Source organism: Camelus dromedarius, chromosome 11, assembly GCF_036321535.1.
Source record: "Camelus dromedarius isolate mCamDro1 chromosome 11, mCamDro1.pat, whole genome shotgun sequence".
Classification (NCBI taxonomy): Eukaryota; Metazoa; Chordata; class Mammalia; order Artiodactyla; family Camelidae; genus Camelus; species Camelus dromedarius.
In genome coordinates, this window is record NC_087446.1 from 37,466,821 (window position 1) to 37,485,366 (window position 18,546).

Genomic DNA, 18,546 nt, shown 5'->3' on the forward strand with positions numbered 1-18,546 from the left:
AAGCTTGTAAGTTTAATTAGGTCCCATTTGTTTATTTTTGCTTTTGTTTCCATTGCTTGGGTAGACTGCCCTAGGAGAACACTGCTGAGATTTATGTTGGATAATGTTTTGCCTAGGTGAGAAAAATTAATCTTGATACTACATCCTTTGAGGCTTTTTCTTAAATCTTGAAAATATGGACAATGTTGAGATTCCAGGCCTCACTGACAGAATTTTAGAACAGAAGGGGTTCTTGGAGGTCATCCAGTCTCATCCAAACCCCTCATGTTACAGATGAGGACACTGAGGCCTGGACAGGTGAAGGGCCTTGAACACACAGATCATCAGGAGCCTTGGAATCATTTATTTTTCTAACCGTTTTTCTTCAAATAACAAGCAATCATGTAAAGACTACTCCATTTGAATTTTCAAGCTGTGTAGTTCATTAGCAGTCATGTATGGATGGCATGGATTGACCATCTCTTTCACAAGGCCGGTGTAGAAGTTAAATGGCCAAATGGAGGCAAATGAACCTCAAAAAGTACACACAGCCTGACAATCATAATATCACCAATAATAATCAGCAAAAAAAGGGGGGGTGAGTATAGCTCAGTGGTAGAGCACATGAGGTCCTGGTAGCATACATGAGGTCCTGGGTTCAATCCCCAGTACCTACATTTAAAAAAAAAATCAATATTTAAGAAAAAACTTTAAAATATAATCAGCAAATACATAATCTAAGGAAAAAAAATACTCAAGGATGATGCTTGTGGATTTATATCCTTGTATATGAAGGAAAGCATCTGGTTAGTGTTTATAAAATCATTCTTTGGGTAATTAGAATTATTTTCCCTTAAAATGATGTTGAAGGTAAAGTCAGCATTACTAATATTGGGAAATGACCCTAAATATTTCTCTTTATTCTGATAGGACCAAATTATCCCTACTAGATGACAACAGCCTTTCACCTAATTTACATCTCAAGTGTTTACTCAGTGGGGCTAAGTAGACTTATGGGGAGAGAAAAACACTAACTGATACAATTCCATGATATTTTGTAACAAAATGGCTTAGTGGTTGACTAACTTTTTCACTTTGGGGTGGTATTGTCTCTCATGATTCAACACAGATTTACTGAGAACCTTCAATGTGTCAGGCTGTGTCAGGAGTAAGCGTGACAAGAGCCAAATAAAATAGACAGGGTCCCTGCACTCACAGGACCATAGAGGGAGACAATAAAATGTATAATGACAGGACCATGCGTGAGTCACCTGAGGGCCCAGGAAGGCAAGCGCAGTACTGGCAGGGAGACACCCACGTAAACTAGAACACACTGGGACTGGGGCTATCCTTGTCACCTGGCCAGAGTTGGGGGTGAGGGAGAGAGGCAGCCATCAGCCCCCCTTCTGGAGAGGGTGACCTTTAAACAGGGCCTTAATGGATGAGAAGGAATTCTCTGACCTGAGAAAAGGGAGGGGCATTCCAGAAGGGAACTGAGTGAACAGACATGGAGGGAAGATGTGACTGGCTTTTCCAAGGAGGCCATCTCCTTGGAGCAAAGGGCAAGAGATGAGGCTGGAGAAGTAAGCTGGGCCCAGGGTGCGAGGCTAGGCAAGTATAGCTGAGGATTCCTGCCAGTATTCCCACCTGTCCCACATCACTGACTTGAGTGCAGATTTTCTTGATAACCGATGCTGGGAGAGGACCCCGATGGAAATCATCCAAAAGGGAGAAGTGTCCCTCTTTGGGCTCAAAGGGGCAAGAGAGTGCAGTAATGAGGACTCAGGCTTTGAACTCAACAAAGAACAGAGTCTGATCTCCCCGCTCTGCCCACATGCTGCTGTGTGACCCAGCCATCCTGAGCCTCGGTCTTCTTATCTGGGACGATAATGCTATTGAGGACTTGCTGAGAGCATTAAATGAGATGTCAATATTTTATGGTATGGGACACTTGACAGTACAGTAAACTTCACTGACTAGCATTTTTCCTCTTAAAAATTAAGAGCCTGGCTGTGGACTATATATATAGCATGGCTTGCAATGTTATGCCTGCGTGATAATTTAGAATGGGAAATTTACACTTTGCTCTCCAAAAGCTTAGTTGGAATTTTTTTTCTTGATCTGGTTTGTGTAATGCAGAATAATGATGTTAGTTTTATAGCCTCATAGATCCTCACATTTATGTATTTTTATTTTCATATGGTTCAGTAATACTACTTTCAATTATTAAATAGGCTGTTTTATCAAACACAGTTGAGTTGGCTCTAATTATTGAATTGTCCGTGCACTGCCTGTAGAAAGCTTTTTTAATCTATTGTGTGAAAGCAGAACGGGTAACTATTACACAGAAATCTAATAGTGCTATTATTTCAAGAAAGACCTCTTGGGAAAAAAATGAGATGCTGATGAAGCCCTTAGCACAGCACTTGGCACTCAGAAAACTTTTAATAAATGGAACTCCTTGTGAGGCAGGGCTACCACCAGGGTCGGGGTAGCAGAGCGAGGAAACATGGAAGTCGGAACAGGGAAGTCAGAAAGGCAGGGGTGCTACCCGCCTGTGAAGCCTGTCGCTGGAGGGCATCAGCAGGGCAGGCGAGGGCGTGGGAATGGCGAGAGCTGGTCACGGGCAGGCGGTCAGCTCTCCTCTGCTAGATCCATTTATTCTGGTGCGCAGAGGAGAGGAGCAGAAGTGTTAGCTTTACACGGAGGCGTTTTGGTGTCTCCACTGGGGAGGACCCCGGGCTCATGGCCCACGCAGGAGATGCAGCTGCGGACAGTTGAGGCGGGCACAGGAAAATGCTCTCTGCTAAGAAGCTGACTCTGCTTTTGACCTCTCAAACCCAGCTGTGCTCTCAGCAGCAGCTCCTCCTCCTCTGCCCACATCCACCTCCCCCAGGTGAAACCCAGCTTCCCCGCCGACCTGGGGCCAGCCAGCCATGCTCTCCTCAGCTTCCTCCCGGGCTGCAGTATAGCTACAGCTGCAAACTCCCTTGCGTTGCCGTCCTTGCCGCCCTAGTCTAACTAATGAATAGGAGTTTCTTGTTTCCCTCTGTAGACCCCTATTCCTGCCTCTTTCTCCAGCTCAGTGAGGGATAAGAACAGCAACAATAATAATAATGGCAACTGTGTGCCAGGTACTCTTTTAAGTTTTTTACATGTATTATCTGTTAACCTTCATACGGTGTCATGGAGGTACTGTTAATCCTGTCCCCACTTTAAAGATGAGAAACTGAGGCACAGATTGCTCAAGTAAACTGTCAGAGATCACACAGCTAATAAGTAGTGGAGCCAGAACTGAAAATGCAGACAGGCCAAGTCCAGAACCACAGCCCGTCCCCTCCTCCTCCTGCTATTAACAAGGAGAGGGATCGCCTAGCTGTCAAGTTCTCACAAGCCGTTCCTGAATTTATTCTGTTTCGTCAGCTTAAATATGTTTGGAAGAAAGCAGCTGTTTTTATTAGGAGCTTTCAGCACCTAAAAAAGACTCATTAAAATAATAATTCACTTTGGGAATAAAATCATAATTGGGCATGTGCAACTGAATTTGTATCATTAGCCTGGCCAGACTGAACACCACTGGGACATGCCTGAGTGGGATTAGTCACTTTCTTTTAGAACCTGTCACACCTGCTGCTACTGATTTTTTTAAAGGATTTTTTTTTTATTGAAGTATAGTTGATTTACAATGCTGTGTTAGTTTCTGGTATACAGCATAGTGATTCAGTTATACGAATATATTTTCTTTTTTATTATGTGTTATAAGATATTAAATGTAGTTCCCTGTGCTCTACAGAAGGACCTTGTTGTTTGCTGCTATTGATTTTGATATTACCCACTTTATATATGCTTTGGGAAATGCAACCATTGAGAACTCAGCCCACATGTTCACTTTATTTACTCACAGGCAACCCCCCTCCCCAACACACACAGAAGGAAGCTCAAATATCTGTCCGTTCATAAAGAGATGATATACATCAAAACTCACCCGGGCCCCACACATTCACTCAATACCCAGAGGCACACATGGGTTCAAGCCCCAGGTGAGAAGGGATGAATTCCCAAAAGCAGGCAGTCAGACACATACAAACATGTAAAAACACAGAAGCCACCTAATAATAATAATAATAATATCTAATATTTATTGGTGCTTAACATATGCCAAGCACTTAAGTGACTTTTTTATACTTTATTTCTCAACTACCTATAAGACGTGCTTTTTTTTTTCTTATTATCCACATTTTACAAATGGGAAAACTGAGCCACAGAGAGTTAAAATAACTTGCCCAAGGTCATACACCTAAGAAATGGTAGGGCTCCCCAACTGCTCCTAGGAAAGAAGTAGATCCCACAGGATTGTTCTCTCCCCATACATACCTTGTACCTTAAACACCTCATGTCCAAAGCAGAACTCTTGATTCCCCTCAAAGCCTGCTGCCCCACCCCACCAATGTTGTCCCACTTCAGTGTACAGCCCTCACCGTCCATCTAGTTTCCTTAAGCCAAAGACCAGAAGGCATCCTCAGTCCCTCCCTTTCCTTCACTGGCTCATTCAATTCCTCAGCAAATTCTTAATCCATCCAGAGCCCTCCCCTTCTGCTGCTACTGCCCTCCTCCAAGCCACCACCACCTCTTGCTTGGACCATTGCGATAGCCTCTAACAAGTGTCACCGCCTCCGTGCTTACTTCTCCACCTCTATTTTCCACACATTAGACCGATTTTGATCTTTGAAAAATATCAATCAAATCACATCAGTCCCTGCTTAAAATCCTCCACTGGACTCCCTCTGCACTCAGTAGGATCCAAGGAAGGAAGGAAGGAAGGAAGGAAGGAAGGAAGGAAGGAAGGAAGGAAGGAAGGAAGGAGACTGAATTCTGTGAAGGGAAGAGGTGAGTAGATAGGTAGGTGAGACAACACAGGGTTTAGACTGGAACAAGAGAAAAATGACCCAAAATGAGCAAAAGACAGAATGATTACTTTCTAACAAAATTTTCCTGAATGAAGGTAACAGTTTGATTCTATTACCATAGTTTCTGGACTGTAATTCTGTGGTGAAGTAATGTATCATGGACATAATGTCACTGCTCTCACAGGTGCTGCCCACAAAATGAGGGATCATCATGTTCAGATGTTTCTTTCTGAAATAGCTCACCCAGCTGGCAATCAGAGTGGACTTCCCACAACCACGTTCCCCAGATAAGAGCAGAATAGACTTGTAAGTTGGAAGAGGATTTATTCTGAAAAATAAAGGAGGGGAATGTAGTCAAGAGTAATTATAAAGGAAGGGAGGGAGGGAAATTTTTCCTGCAGACATTTGTCTCTAAGAGAGGTGAAATTCTAGTCTCTTAACTGTGACCCCAGTTGGCTCCAAACAAACCATTTGCCCTCTGGGCTTAGGCTTTGTCCTGTGTAAAATTAGGAGAGTGGAAAGATGGTAACCTTGGAAGGCTCTTCCAGCTGCCACAGACTCTAGGGTCCAACATGAACCTGGGGTTACATCAAGAGCCCAACCTGCCCAAAGGCCCAGAAGGGAGACTCTACCCCAGACTCACCAGGAGAGAAGAAAAAACTGAGACACTCATGTGCCAAGGATGCCCAGCAATCCTAATGGCCGTGACGTTAGAGAATCAACAAAATGACCGTAACTGTCAGTGGCTCAGAAGTAGCCTGCTGCTCTACAGGGGTGTCATGGCTTATAGTAATGCAGAAATATGATTTCTGTGAACTGGTTTGAGCACAGTATACCCTTTCCCATTGCTTACTTTAGTGAAAAGCTTCTGGAAATGCAGAGGATTCCCAGGTCCATAAGTGTCACTGCATTTAGAGTCTAGCCCTATTCCTCACACACACATAATTTAATAAACATGTGTCTACTGATTTTACATTGATGGAAGTCCCAGGTAGTTACCAGGCTTATCCTAATCACTCCTGGATAGTTAGTGACTGGCATAGTACCTGATCGTGAATTGCTGATTGACTGAATGAAATAAATAAACCTGACATTCAGGTTCAGCAAAGCAAGAGGATCAGCCTGAAAATCCATTAAAATAGAAAACCTAAAGCAGGATCATTAAATAGTAGTTATTCCATAAGAATTCCATCTCCATCGATATGAGTTAGGAATCAATGCCTTATTGCTTTAGTCATTTCACCATCAAATTAGAACGGATTTGATTTTATGTCCCATTTCCACCTTTGCCCTCTTTCAGTCTATCCTCAGCCAAGCCGCCAGAGTGAGCTTGTCAAATACGTCATATAGGTCATTGCTGTGCTTAAAAGCAGTAAAAGCCCAAGTCCTTACAATGATGCAAGAGACCAACGAAGACCCACACACACACCCTCCTTTAATCCATTACATCTCCAACCTCACCACTGCCACCCTCCCAACAGCTCTGACTTCCTTCCAGCTGCCTGCCATTCCTCCAGCCTCGCGACCTCTGTATTTGCGGTTCCTTCTGTCTAGAATGCTCTCCCAACTCATATTTGCATAGCTTGCTCCCTCATCTACTCCCAGCAGTTATCCAAATGCCATGTTCTCTCCTACCCGATAGCCTATTCCCTTTCAAGCTTTCACTGTGCTCCACAGCACTTAAAGGCATCTAACCTACTACATATTTTCCATATCATGTTGGTTGCCTGTCTCATTAGTGTAAGCTCCACAGAGGCAGGATCCTTGTCTCTTTTGTCTCAGCTGTATCCCCTGTGTCTAGAACACTTCTTAGCACTTAGCAGGTAAAATCAATGAAGGAAAAATACCAATATAACACACCTACATAATTAAGCTAAGGTCTTAATGACTTCTTTTCAAGAACAAATAGAAAATGAAAACATTGCCAAGCAATCTGTGGCTCCCTTCAAAAGAGAAAGAGAAAAAAAGAATGCTATTGGTCTAGGTGGTTGGTTATTAAGACAATGCTTTGAAACTTCAAAAGAATACCTTTTTCTGTTACTTGCACACACCATTCAGGAACTTATAGTGCAAAGCCCTGTTTCCACACAGCTAAGCTCAAAGGACTTAATTGCTGTGTTTTCACTGGACACAATTGGCATTGTTTAATTGCAATAAAATTCCAGACCATTTTCAAGAACCCAGAAAGAAACTCCAGACCTATTAGGGAACATTTTCCTGGTTCCCCTCTTCTCTCATCCCCCCACAGCCCCTAACTTATTTTTGTATCTCTATGGGTTTGCCTATTCAAACCTAAGATAGCCTATATATTTCACACTCTTCTAGTTTTAAAAACATTGACTGAGCACCATGTTGTTTTAACCCAATAAATTATGTTCTTCTTAGCATGGGTTCCCAGAACCACAAGAATACTGGTAGATCTGTACCTGGTGGTGGATGCTGACACTGGGGCAGAGATGGTGGAGGACAGCCCTGAGCCATCCCAGCCACTGTGGGTTTATTTCCAATCCCCAACTCTACCAGAATAAATGAGATCTGTGGTAAGAACTGGAGGATGAAGATGGAAAAAATACAATGATCCCAAGAACCTCCTATTTCTAAGGTTGATATTGGGAAGGACCACAGATAAACCTAGTTCTTTCTTCACAGCCCTGCCTCTTCATGCCTGTGGGTGGTGAACACAGTACATCACCCCCCAGGGAGGGGAAAGATATGGGGGTCTGAATGCAGAAGAACTGGACAAAACAGTGAAGGAGTGCAAACTTTGGGTAAGGTAACTCGATTCCTTACACACAAACACAAATAATGATATGGCCCATGGTAAGCATTTAATAAGTGTCAGCTGAATATCTTAATGTAATTAATAATGAGCTGATGATGTATGTGGAAATTCTTTGTAAAATATACAGTTCCGTACAGATGCATTATTCTTATTTCCTAATCCAATTTCTTCTCAAAATCATTCCATCATTGTCAAGAATTACTTAGACCAACTTTGATCTTGGGGAGAAAAAAAGAAGGCAAGCCCTCTGCCCTCCAGGGCTTACAATCTTCTTGAGGATACTGGAAAAAATAGTGAAATAGTCAGGAAAACTTGGCAGTTTCAAAGTGATATCTGATAAGGAAATTTTAACTCAGGGGTGGCTTTTAGGGAGCCTCTCTTGCAGGAAGGGGTGCACAGGAAGGGAAGACATTCCAAATTTGGGGGATCATATTCACTGAAGGCAGGTTGTTTTGCTTGGTATTTCTTGACATCTGACATGAGAACACAGTCTAACCTGGAACCTGCTGCAGTGTTGTTAACATCAAATTTCACATCCTTTAAGGCAAATCTTTCCAAGATTGCAAAGGTTCTATTTGACTCCTTGGAAATAACAAACACTTCCTCGTACTTTTCAGTGAACTCTTCATGATAAAAACGTTCAAAGTTGTGCTTGTAGTCTTTACAGACAAAGAGAGATGTTTCACTGTCTTAGATTTGCAGTTTCCATTACACTCGGTTATTGTAAATGCCCAAGAAAGTACCTCCCCTTCTGTATCTGTATCACCTTCTTTCCATGTTAGTGCCATATTTCATGGCCCATTCTAAAATCTAATGAAAGGAAACTAGGCAAGCAATTTAATCTTCTTAATGCTATTCATACATGAAATCCTACTTAGGATTCCAAGTTATTTCATGACCTCAGAATGATGAGGGTAAAAAAAAAAATTGCATTTGCTACATTTGTCCTTTCATCTTTTTAGATTTTTAGGTAAGTATGAAGTTCCCTAATTGAATCTCGTGGCATATGTGTGTGTTTCTAAGCATTGCAATGGTTTGGAGAGCGGGGTGTGTTTCCAGGATAAGATGCCATAATACAATGACAACCATGGGTACAGTTGCAACTCTGCCATTTTGTCCCTTAAACACTCAGGTAAAATAAGTGGCAAGGCCAGACAACTGGATCTCTGAGATTCCTTCCAGTTTCAATTTACTGTGGTACTAAACTCATTGCCTAATTAAAGTCAGGGTGTTCTGGACGGCCAAAATATCCTCCTGTCTCTGGTGACACCTATATCTCCCCGTTTTGGGGGGTTTGTTGTTTTTTCTAATGGGGTAGGGAAGGAAAATGAACATCAGATAGTTTAACCTGGTAAGATCACAGGGTAAGGCTGCCCTGTGATTCAGGTTAGGGCCAGAATAGAGCTGGACCGACAGATCAGGCTAGGTCAGCCTCAAATTTCAAGATCTTAGACAGACTTAGAGATGATCCCACTTGAACCTCTCCCACTAGTCTTAGGTATCTCCAAGGACCTCAGAAGTGCTTCTAAAAGTCAGGAGTATGAACTGACAGCTCTACATTGCCTTATGATAACCATTAGCTACCCAAATGGCTGATTGCTACCCCAGCTGTGAGATTTTGGAACTACCTAGGTGATAAAGGTTATTGAAGATCCAAAAGAAAAATAATTTAGCCCTTCTTTCTGAAGTTTTTTTAAAATAATAATCCATACTGTCTCTAATGCAGACATGTAGTCCATATATTATATATCCAAAACTAAAGTCTAACACAAGCTAATCTTTCAATAATAACCAAAATCAAAGACTAAAGAGAATATTTTGGAGAAATGATCTGTCTCTAACCCAAATACACAGAAAGGCTTGATCCTTGAACATGTTAGTAAATTTTAATCAATGGATACAGTTCAGATTGAGATCAGTCAAAGAATACCACTATTAACCGTATTTCAGGCTTTAGCCAAATATATACTATATTTTCTCAGGACTCATTTTTTGTTATTTATTCTCATTAGCTTACTATGTGTCAGGCACTGTTTTTACGTGCTTTACATGCATTATTACTCTCAAAGTGATTATTGTTAACCCATTATATAGAAGAAGAAAGCTAGGCTTACCAATATGCCATTTTCTCAAGGTCACATAGTTAGGAACTGAAAAATCTGGGCTCTGAGAACATATCTGTCCTTAGATATTCTAAAACTCCAAGCCTGTAGCAAATATTCAAGATATTCTGGGACTGCTCAATATCCATTCATCCTACCTTAATTTCAGTAACAATCCCAGATTATTTTTGGGGATCCCACCTCGTCCCAACTCTCAGTTCATGTTACTGTGGTGGATATGACTTCCTCTAGGCTCCAGAGGTGTGATACAATGCAGGATTAGCCAATCAGAGCATCACACTCTCTTGGCTCCAGTGATTGAGTCATATACAAGTTTATGGTCCAAGTCTGGCTAATCAGAGACAGAAAGACTCAGTGCCAGGGCTTCGAGCCATGTCTGCAGAACTTGAACCTGGAGCTGCTATAGCCATTTTCCTTCCATAATGGAGGAACCAAGGAGTTGAGGTAACATCAGGACAGCAGAACCACGCAGAAAAACAATGAGAAACCAGGGCCTGGTAACATCATTTGAACCACAATATAAAGTCTGACCTGAAAGTTATATTAACTTATATATCCCCTTTTTGTTGAAGCCAGTTTGAGTCATTTGCAACTCAAAGAGTAATGATTGATACAATATTCTTTTCTAGGACTCCAAAATGATTTGGCTTGTAGGCAGAGTTTTGTTTGACCAGCACAGGTGGGATTTCATGCCCCACCAGAAACAATGAATGTGAATGATTTTTGGTGGGTCAACTCCCTCCCGTTCAGTTGACCACAGATCCATCTGCTCCCTATCATATTACAAGGACTATGCCTGCCTAGTCCCTGAAAGCATTTGAGAATGCACCACCTGCATTTTGCATTCCCACATTAATTGGACCCTTAAAATAGTAATTCATAGTCTTTTTGGGGTCACTGAACCTTTTGAGTCTGATCAAAGACAGAGGCCAGCTTCCCATCTCCCAAAACACACATATGCATGTAAACATCCTATTTTTCATATAATTTGAAGGGCGCCATAGATCCCTCCCAAAGTCTGTCCAGGTAAAGAATCTCTTCCCTATTCTGATATTTTCTTCCCTTTTTAATCCATACATATTCACGAGACACTATTTTCAAAATAAACGTAATCATTTCATTTAGAGGCAAGATGATGTCAGGTGATACTTCTCAAACTTCCATGCATGCAACTCATCTGGTCTTTATTAAAATGCAAATTCTAATTCACTAGACCTGGACTGCATTTCCAGCAAGTTCCTAGGTGATGCCAAGCCTACTGGTCCATAGATTACTCTTTCAGTAGTAAGGATGAAGGCAAAAGAGCATGGATTTTGGAGTCAAAAGGACCTGGGTTCAGTCCTGGAACGATCTCTCACTGATGATGTGACATTAGATTAAGTCACTTAATTGCTATACAGCAGCTTTCATTTGTTTATCTGTGAAATAGGAATTACAGCACTTACCTTGCAGGGCTAAACCTTGAAGATTACATGTGACAAGACACAAAAAGGACTTGACGATTAAGAAAAGTTCTCTTCCCTTTAGATCAGAGTTTCTCAACCTTGGCATTATTGACATTTGGGGTTGGAAAACTCCTTATTATGGGGGGGCAGTCTGTGCAATGTAGGATGTTTAGCCATATCCCTCACCTCCACCTGTTAGATGCCAGAAGCATACCCCCAACTGTGGCACCAAAAATATCTTCAAACGTGGCCAAAAGTCCCTTGGGGCCAAAAATCAGCCCTGGTTGAGAACCTCTGCTCTGGATCTACATGTTAGCTGCCAGATATTTTATCTTCTCAGAGCTCCTTGACTTCCTAAATCATATTCCATAACTCACTATTTGCTCTTATTCTCAGTTTCAAAAACCTTCAAATGAAGAAGTGCATGTTACAAGCATATGGTAACCATTTTAAATGCTTCAGGAATATTTTCAGTCATTTAAAATTTTCTTTCACAAGAAGACATACAGAACACTTGAGCCTATGACAACAGACAGCTATCTCCATATGTACTCACCTATATTTTCCATCATTAAAGTGGCTGGTGAAAGTGTTTCTATCACAACCGACCAGTCCTGGAGAGCCAGCTCACCCAACTCATGGAGATCTCTATAAAATCTGACAGGGAGCCCTTTGCTAATAATCTTGGCCTTAAGCTTCCCCATCTTTAATTTTAACTCGTCGTTTGTCAGAAAACCTGAGGATATTATCTCCTCCTTTTCCTCATCCAAAGTCTTCAGCAGCATGATTTCTGTCTTAAAGTAAAAATACTGAAATTGAGGCTCATTCAGAAATGCTGCTTGGATGACCTCTAATTCCATCAGACTGCAGTTGGCATTCTCCAGGACCCAAGGATAACTGTTTTTTGCAGCAACATAGAGATTCTGTTCCACTATGGATAAAGTTGACAAGTCAGTTGCCTCGGAGAACAGGACTGGCGAGTAGTCAGGGACAAAGTCCCCATATGTCTGACCCAGCAAGTAGATAAAAAAGGGAAAGCAGCTGTTCATGTAGTCGAGACAGAGCTTCAGACGTTGCAAGTGGAGACAAAAATGCTGTCTAAACAGGCTGGAGGGTAAGGGTGCCTGGGCCTTCAACGCTGACCACCTCAGGTCCACAGCTTTGAAGTACGTGCCCCAGGAATTGCAGAGTTCATTCAGCTGAGGGAGGATGTAGTTTGCCAAAAAGTTTCTCTCTTCTTGAAAATCATTCAGTCGAGCAGAGGTAAGGCTGAACGGGTTTCTGGGGCTGTAAAAGGAATTGGGCATTCCTGTCTACATTCTCATTTGCCTTCTGGCTCATTTCACTTTGCTCAGAGATGACATCACCCTTAAAACAAAACAATTTTCATCCTGGTGCAGCCACTGACCTCTACTGCTTCTGGGACTTCCTCCTAATTATGTCTGCTATAAACAGACTGGAATCCTTGTCCAAAATTTCTTCCCTATAGATATTTGAAGGTGAGTGATGCCAACCAAGGGACAGATCAGAGTTGAAAAACAATCTAGTTTAAGTAAGGACTGAAAAAGAAAAAAACACATTCTTTTTAGGATTACAGGAAGTCCACATCTCCCCGGTTTCCCCAAAGCTTTTGCTGAAGAGCTGAGAACCACAGATGGTGAACAGGCACTGGACACAAGGCCCTCCCTCTTTTCCTCAGCCCCCCATTCCACCTTCCCAGTGTTCCTTCAGCCACCTGCTACTTCTGCCTCCCTGTGAATTTGGAAACTAGGCAAGGGGACTTGCTGAGAGTGTGAAAAGGAAGACTAATGCAGGAAAGGAGCCTAATAAATCTAGGAGCAGAATAAGCCAAGGCCCATGACTGTGACTGGAAGCAAAACTGAAAATAGGTACGAAGTTGAAGTCAGGACAAGAGGAACAAATCAAAATATAATAAGACCCAAGACCAGTAATGCACCTGCCATCTGAGAGGCAAGGAAGTTTGGATCTAAGAACTTGATGGAGTTCTGTGATTATTTTTATCTTAAGCTGTGCAAGCTCATACAACATTCCATTCACCTACACGTGCTGGGAATTCAGTTCCACTGAGCTAGTGGAAAAACACATGCCCTGCAACAATGAGGTAGATATGTTTGCATCTTGTTCAGAAGCAAAAAATCAAATGGAAACTACGTAGTTTTATGAACTTTATCTTAGATGCAACTCATTTCTGTATCAGATGTTGCTTTTTTGATTATGTTTGTTGCTTTCATCTATGGAGAAACATACCACGTTGTCATGAATAGGGCAATTTTTCATCAAGAGCACCTGACAAGAATATAATGATGCAGTACCTTTTTAAAAAGTGTTAACCCTTTTGCATTTCACTGTCACAATAATCCTATGATAGATAGATAATATCACCACCCTACTTTATTGCTGAAGAAACAAAAGTTCAGACAGGATAAGCAACGCATCCAAAGTCACTTGGCTAGTAAGTGAAGAGCCAGGATCTGAACATAGGTCAGCCTGACTCTAGAACACGTACATTCTACTACCTCCATATCATAGAGATAAGACCCTAGGTCTTGAAGATACCGCAAGTCAACAGGTAGGAAACACAAAGCAATACATGATATTACAATAAATAGGTGACAGTTTGAAAAAATTAATTCAAACCATAATCTCACACCACTGTACCAAAAATAAAATCCAGAAGATGACAGAATAGGTATCATGGGCACTTTATTAATGGACTTTTCACCTATCATGTAGAAGGTGAGAATTAGATTATCAGCCCTTGAAAATATCCACTTTCTCCTATTCCCAAGTGATCAGAGGTAATTTCTATCTTGGTCTCTTTCATGTCCCCAACACTTAGTATAAGGACTGGCTCAAAGTAGGTGATAGGTGAATATTTGCTTAATGAAAGAATTTAATATAATTTTTAAATGAAAATAAAACATAATTAAATATTTATCAAACTTGGAAAGGACTTCTAAAACTTATAAGCTGTAGAAGAAATCACAAAAGAGAAGATGGACAGATAATAATTACATTTTTAAAAGACTTAACGGCAAACAACAGACTGTAAAAAATATTTGCCACAAATAAATTTATCTTTATTCTAAGAAAAATACTGACATCCTAGTAGACACATAAGCAAAAGATACAAATAGATAAAAAGAAAAATAACAAGCACAGTAATACACATAAAAGCATATTTACCTTTTCTAGAATTCAAGGAAATTTAAAAGTAAGAAATAATATAGTTTTTTTTTAAGTATAGTTTTCTAAATATTGGCACAACTTATATCTCACATATAGCTATGGAATTTTAAATTGGTAATTTTGGAAAGCTATATCTGGAGAGTAAATGGCAATATACTTCAAAATATATTAAAGTGCTTTTAAATTTTGACTCAATGATTCTACTTTCTGGGAATCATTCCAAGGAACTATTCAAAAGAGTGAAAAACTAGAACCATTAAGATCTTCATTGCATTGTTTATGATAAAAAAAAATAATAAAAGAAAGAAAGCAAACTAAATGGTCTCCATGAAAGACATAATTAAGAGGATAAAAGCATAGCCACTGATGGCAGGTGGTATACATATTAAAAAAACACTTATGGACTTCTGCTTTGAGCCATGATAAAATAACAGGGAACAGACCTACCTACCCTCTTCAAAAAACCAGAAAACTGGACAAAATATATGAATTACCTATTTTCAGATATTATACATCAGGCAGCACAGAAGTGTGATCCCTGAGGGAAGTAAACTAGAGGAGTTATATTATTATCAGAAAAAGGAGACTTTAGAACAAGTGTCACTAGGAATAGAAAGTGACATTACATAATGACAAAGTAGTCAATCCACCAAGAAGACATAATAGTTCTAAGTGTATATGTACCTAACAACAGAGCTGCAAAATACACAAAGCAACACTGGTAGAAATGAAAGGAGAAACAGATAAATCCTTAATATGGTTAGAGATTTCAACATTCCTCTCTTAGTGATTGATTAAGTAGACAGATAATCAGCAAAGAAATAGAAGATCTGAAACAACTGATTTTTGAACATTCTACCCAATAATAGCAGAAAACAGATTCTTCTCATCTGCACACATAATACCAAGATATACTGTGTTCTAGGCCAGGGGTCAACAAGCTACAACCTAAAGGCTAAGACCCAGCTATTGCCTGTTTTTATAAAGAACATTTCCTTGGAACACAGCCACTTCTATTCATATTAAATATTTCATATTACAACAGCAGAGTTGAGTTGTGACAGAGATCATGTGGCCCACAAAGCCGGAAAGATTTTCTATCTGGCCCTTTAAGTAACAAGTTTGCTGACCTCAATTCTAGGCCTTAAACCAAAACTCAACAAATCAGAAAGAACTGAAATCATATAAAGTATGTTCTCTAACTACATACAGTTAAATTTGAAACTGATAGCAGAAAGATACCTGAAAAATTCACAAATTTTAGAAATTAAATATTACATTTCCAAATAACTCATGGGACGAAGAGGAAGGCAAAAAAAAAAAATTGAAAGGTGACAGAAAGCAGATCATTAGTTGCCTGGTAGAGGGTGAGAAGGAAAAAACTGGGAAGGATCACAAGGGAACTCTTTAGGGCAAAAGGAAAGTTTTATATCATAATCATAGTGATAGTGAGGGGTAGTTATTCATCAAAACCTACCACCTGAACACTTAAAATGGGTGCATTTTATTATATGTAAAGTAGACCAAAATTAAGCTGATTTTTTTAAAGCTGAGAACTTCACAGCAAGAGGAAAAGGTTTATAAGAAAGACTTAACGAAAAAGGAAAAAAGTAAGTATAAATCATAATAACAACAGTGGTAATAAAACATGGCTAAATACGGGAAACAGCACATACAGAGGTGAAAGGTCCTGACTACAGACACTATGTGAGATAATAAATGTTTATTGTTTTAAACTACATGATTTTGGGGTAATCTGTTACGCAGCAATAGCTAGTGCACAGGGTATGGCACCAGACTCAAGTTCTCCATCTATTTTATACCCTTCAATAAGATTTTATAGTTTTCTTCATGTTGGAGCTATATCTTCCCTGACAAGTTTATTCCTCAGCATTTTATGGTTTTTGTCTTTAATATGAAAGAAATTTAAAATTTTCCCATTTCTATGTTTTTTGCAAGACTAGAGCAAGTCCATTGACGTTTATACATTTCTTATAGTCAAAAAAAAATTTCCCCCTAACTAGAGTCTCTGGGATATGTAATAAATTCACCAGTAAGAAGGAATCTCAAAATAAAAGACCTCAACTTTTCTAAAATTAATGCCAATTACTTCCTTTTCTGTCTTAGTGTTAAACCCTCCTAAACAGCGTGGGGCAATACTGATAATAGCGGGCATCTCTGTCTGGTTCCTGCTTCCTACTGAAATGAGTTTTAGTGAGTTTTTGTTTAAATTAATAGTTTAATAGTTGCTAAACAATACAAATTTTATTATAGAAACCAGAAATAGACTCACAGACAGAGAAAACAAACTACAGTTACCAAAGGGGTAAAGGGGAGAGAGATAAATTAGGAATTTGGGATTAACAGATACACATTACAATATACAAATTAGATAAACAACAAGGACCTACTGTATAGCACAGGGAACTATATTCAATTTCTTATAATAACACATAATGGAAAAGAATCTGAAAAAAATGTATATGTATGTATAACTGAGTCGCTTTGCTGTACACCTAAAACTAACATTGTAAATCAACACTTCAATAAAAAATTAAAAATTTTAAAAGTTGCTATTAGTTTTTTGATTGAAGTAAAATTTACATATGACAAAATTCACTCTTTTTGAAGTATATAGTTTGGGTTTTACCCACCACAAAATCAAAATCAAGAGATTTCTGTCACCCCAAAAAGTTCCCTCTCATTCTTACAGTCTTTCTTTTACATCCCTGCTTCAGTTTAGAGACACATGCACTTAAGATGCAACTGCACTATTACTACTGGTTCAAGCTCTGCACAGAGACCGTATCAATATTGCTCACCCCTGTATTGCCGGCACCTTGCGTAATACCTGGCACATACCAGGTCCTGAACACATGCTGAATGAATGAATGAATGAATGAACCAATCAACCAACCAACAAATTCACCTTGGTGCTCAGCCCCTTTCCTCAGTGCTCTCTGATGCCAACTGCTTTCCTGCCTTGATCTCCCTAACTCCTCGCTGCTGGACTATACCTGTCTACCAGATAAGCTCTCTATCCTTCCTAACAGCATCCCTTTGCCTGTTTGATTTTTTTCTCTAAGTTCAACTACAAAGGCAGGTCTCATGGGGCTACCTCTGCTCAAGAAAAAGCTTAACAACAACAAAAACAAAAACAGCAAAGGGAGCTGTTTCCAGTAGTGTTCCTGGACATAGAGTATCAAAAGGGAAAAACTAAAATTAGGAAGCAAGGGGGTCGATCCAAAGGTCGGGAGGTTAATAACAGTCTGGAGTGTAAGTTCTGGAGGAGCTTAACCAAGACAGGAACTGTGTATCAATAACGGGTCAAAAGTCAGAAGAGGTGGAGACTACAGGCGAGAAAGAGTGAGGCTAGGAACTGAGTAAGCTGCCCACTCCTTTTACAGGGTGCACAGCCAGGGATCCTGTCTTAAAAGGGCAGAGTTGAGCCCGAGAACAGCCAGCCATCTTTTTCTACCAGTCTATTGTCTTGTGTTCTGCCTGCCTCATACATTCCCACCATCATCTGCAGAAACATCTAGCTACAAGCAATGGATCTATTTTGGAGGGCTTGTCTGATTCTCAGTTCCCTCCAGGTGCAGCACAAACTACCCACCACTGACCAGTTAAGATGGAATCTGCAGTTTCAGAACTGGTTGCTTACTTGTTCGGAACTAGAGAAAAAGGTGAAGAAATTTTGTGAAATGCAGAAAAGTGAAGGAACTCATCTTTTTCTAAAAACAAAAAATAAGAATTAAAACATACAAAAATGCAATTACTTGACATTCCTTAATGAATTTCACACCGTAGAAAACTCAAAAAAATAAAGATGCAAGAACAGAAGCATAACAAAAGCTTTGTAAGCTACCCTTTGGTTACTAATAAATACAGGTAATTTGGACAGATGTAAATAAGGCATCACCACAATGAGTAAACGCCAACCACAGAATTAATACTGGCAAACCTAAATAGGGAAGCTATAAATATATGTGATAGACTGTCACTGAAAAGCTTGTCTTCAGGAATTCCGATGATTATCTGAAAACGAATTCGAAGTTCAATTAACCTGTAGGAAGCAGTAAGGAAGGCAGTGTCTCTGT

The 18,546-nt window shown here is 40.0% G+C and overlaps 1 protein-coding gene across 1 annotated transcript in view; it reads right to left on the minus strand.

Moving 5' to 3' along the window:
• LOC116156408 (putative tetratricopeptide repeat protein 41) overlaps window positions 1–18,297 on the minus strand; it is a 65,395-nt gene extending 47,098 nt beyond the window's left edge. The window contains 3 exon segments of the mRNA XM_031462919.2: window positions 11,793–12,487; window positions 12,489–12,795; window positions 18,111–18,297. Of these exon segments, the coding sequence (XP_031318779.1) occupies window positions 11,793–12,487; window positions 12,489–12,577 (784 nt within the window). The 5' untranslated portion in view covers window positions 12,578–12,795; window positions 18,111–18,297.
• Between the last annotated feature and the right edge of the window lie 249 nt (window positions 18,298–18,546).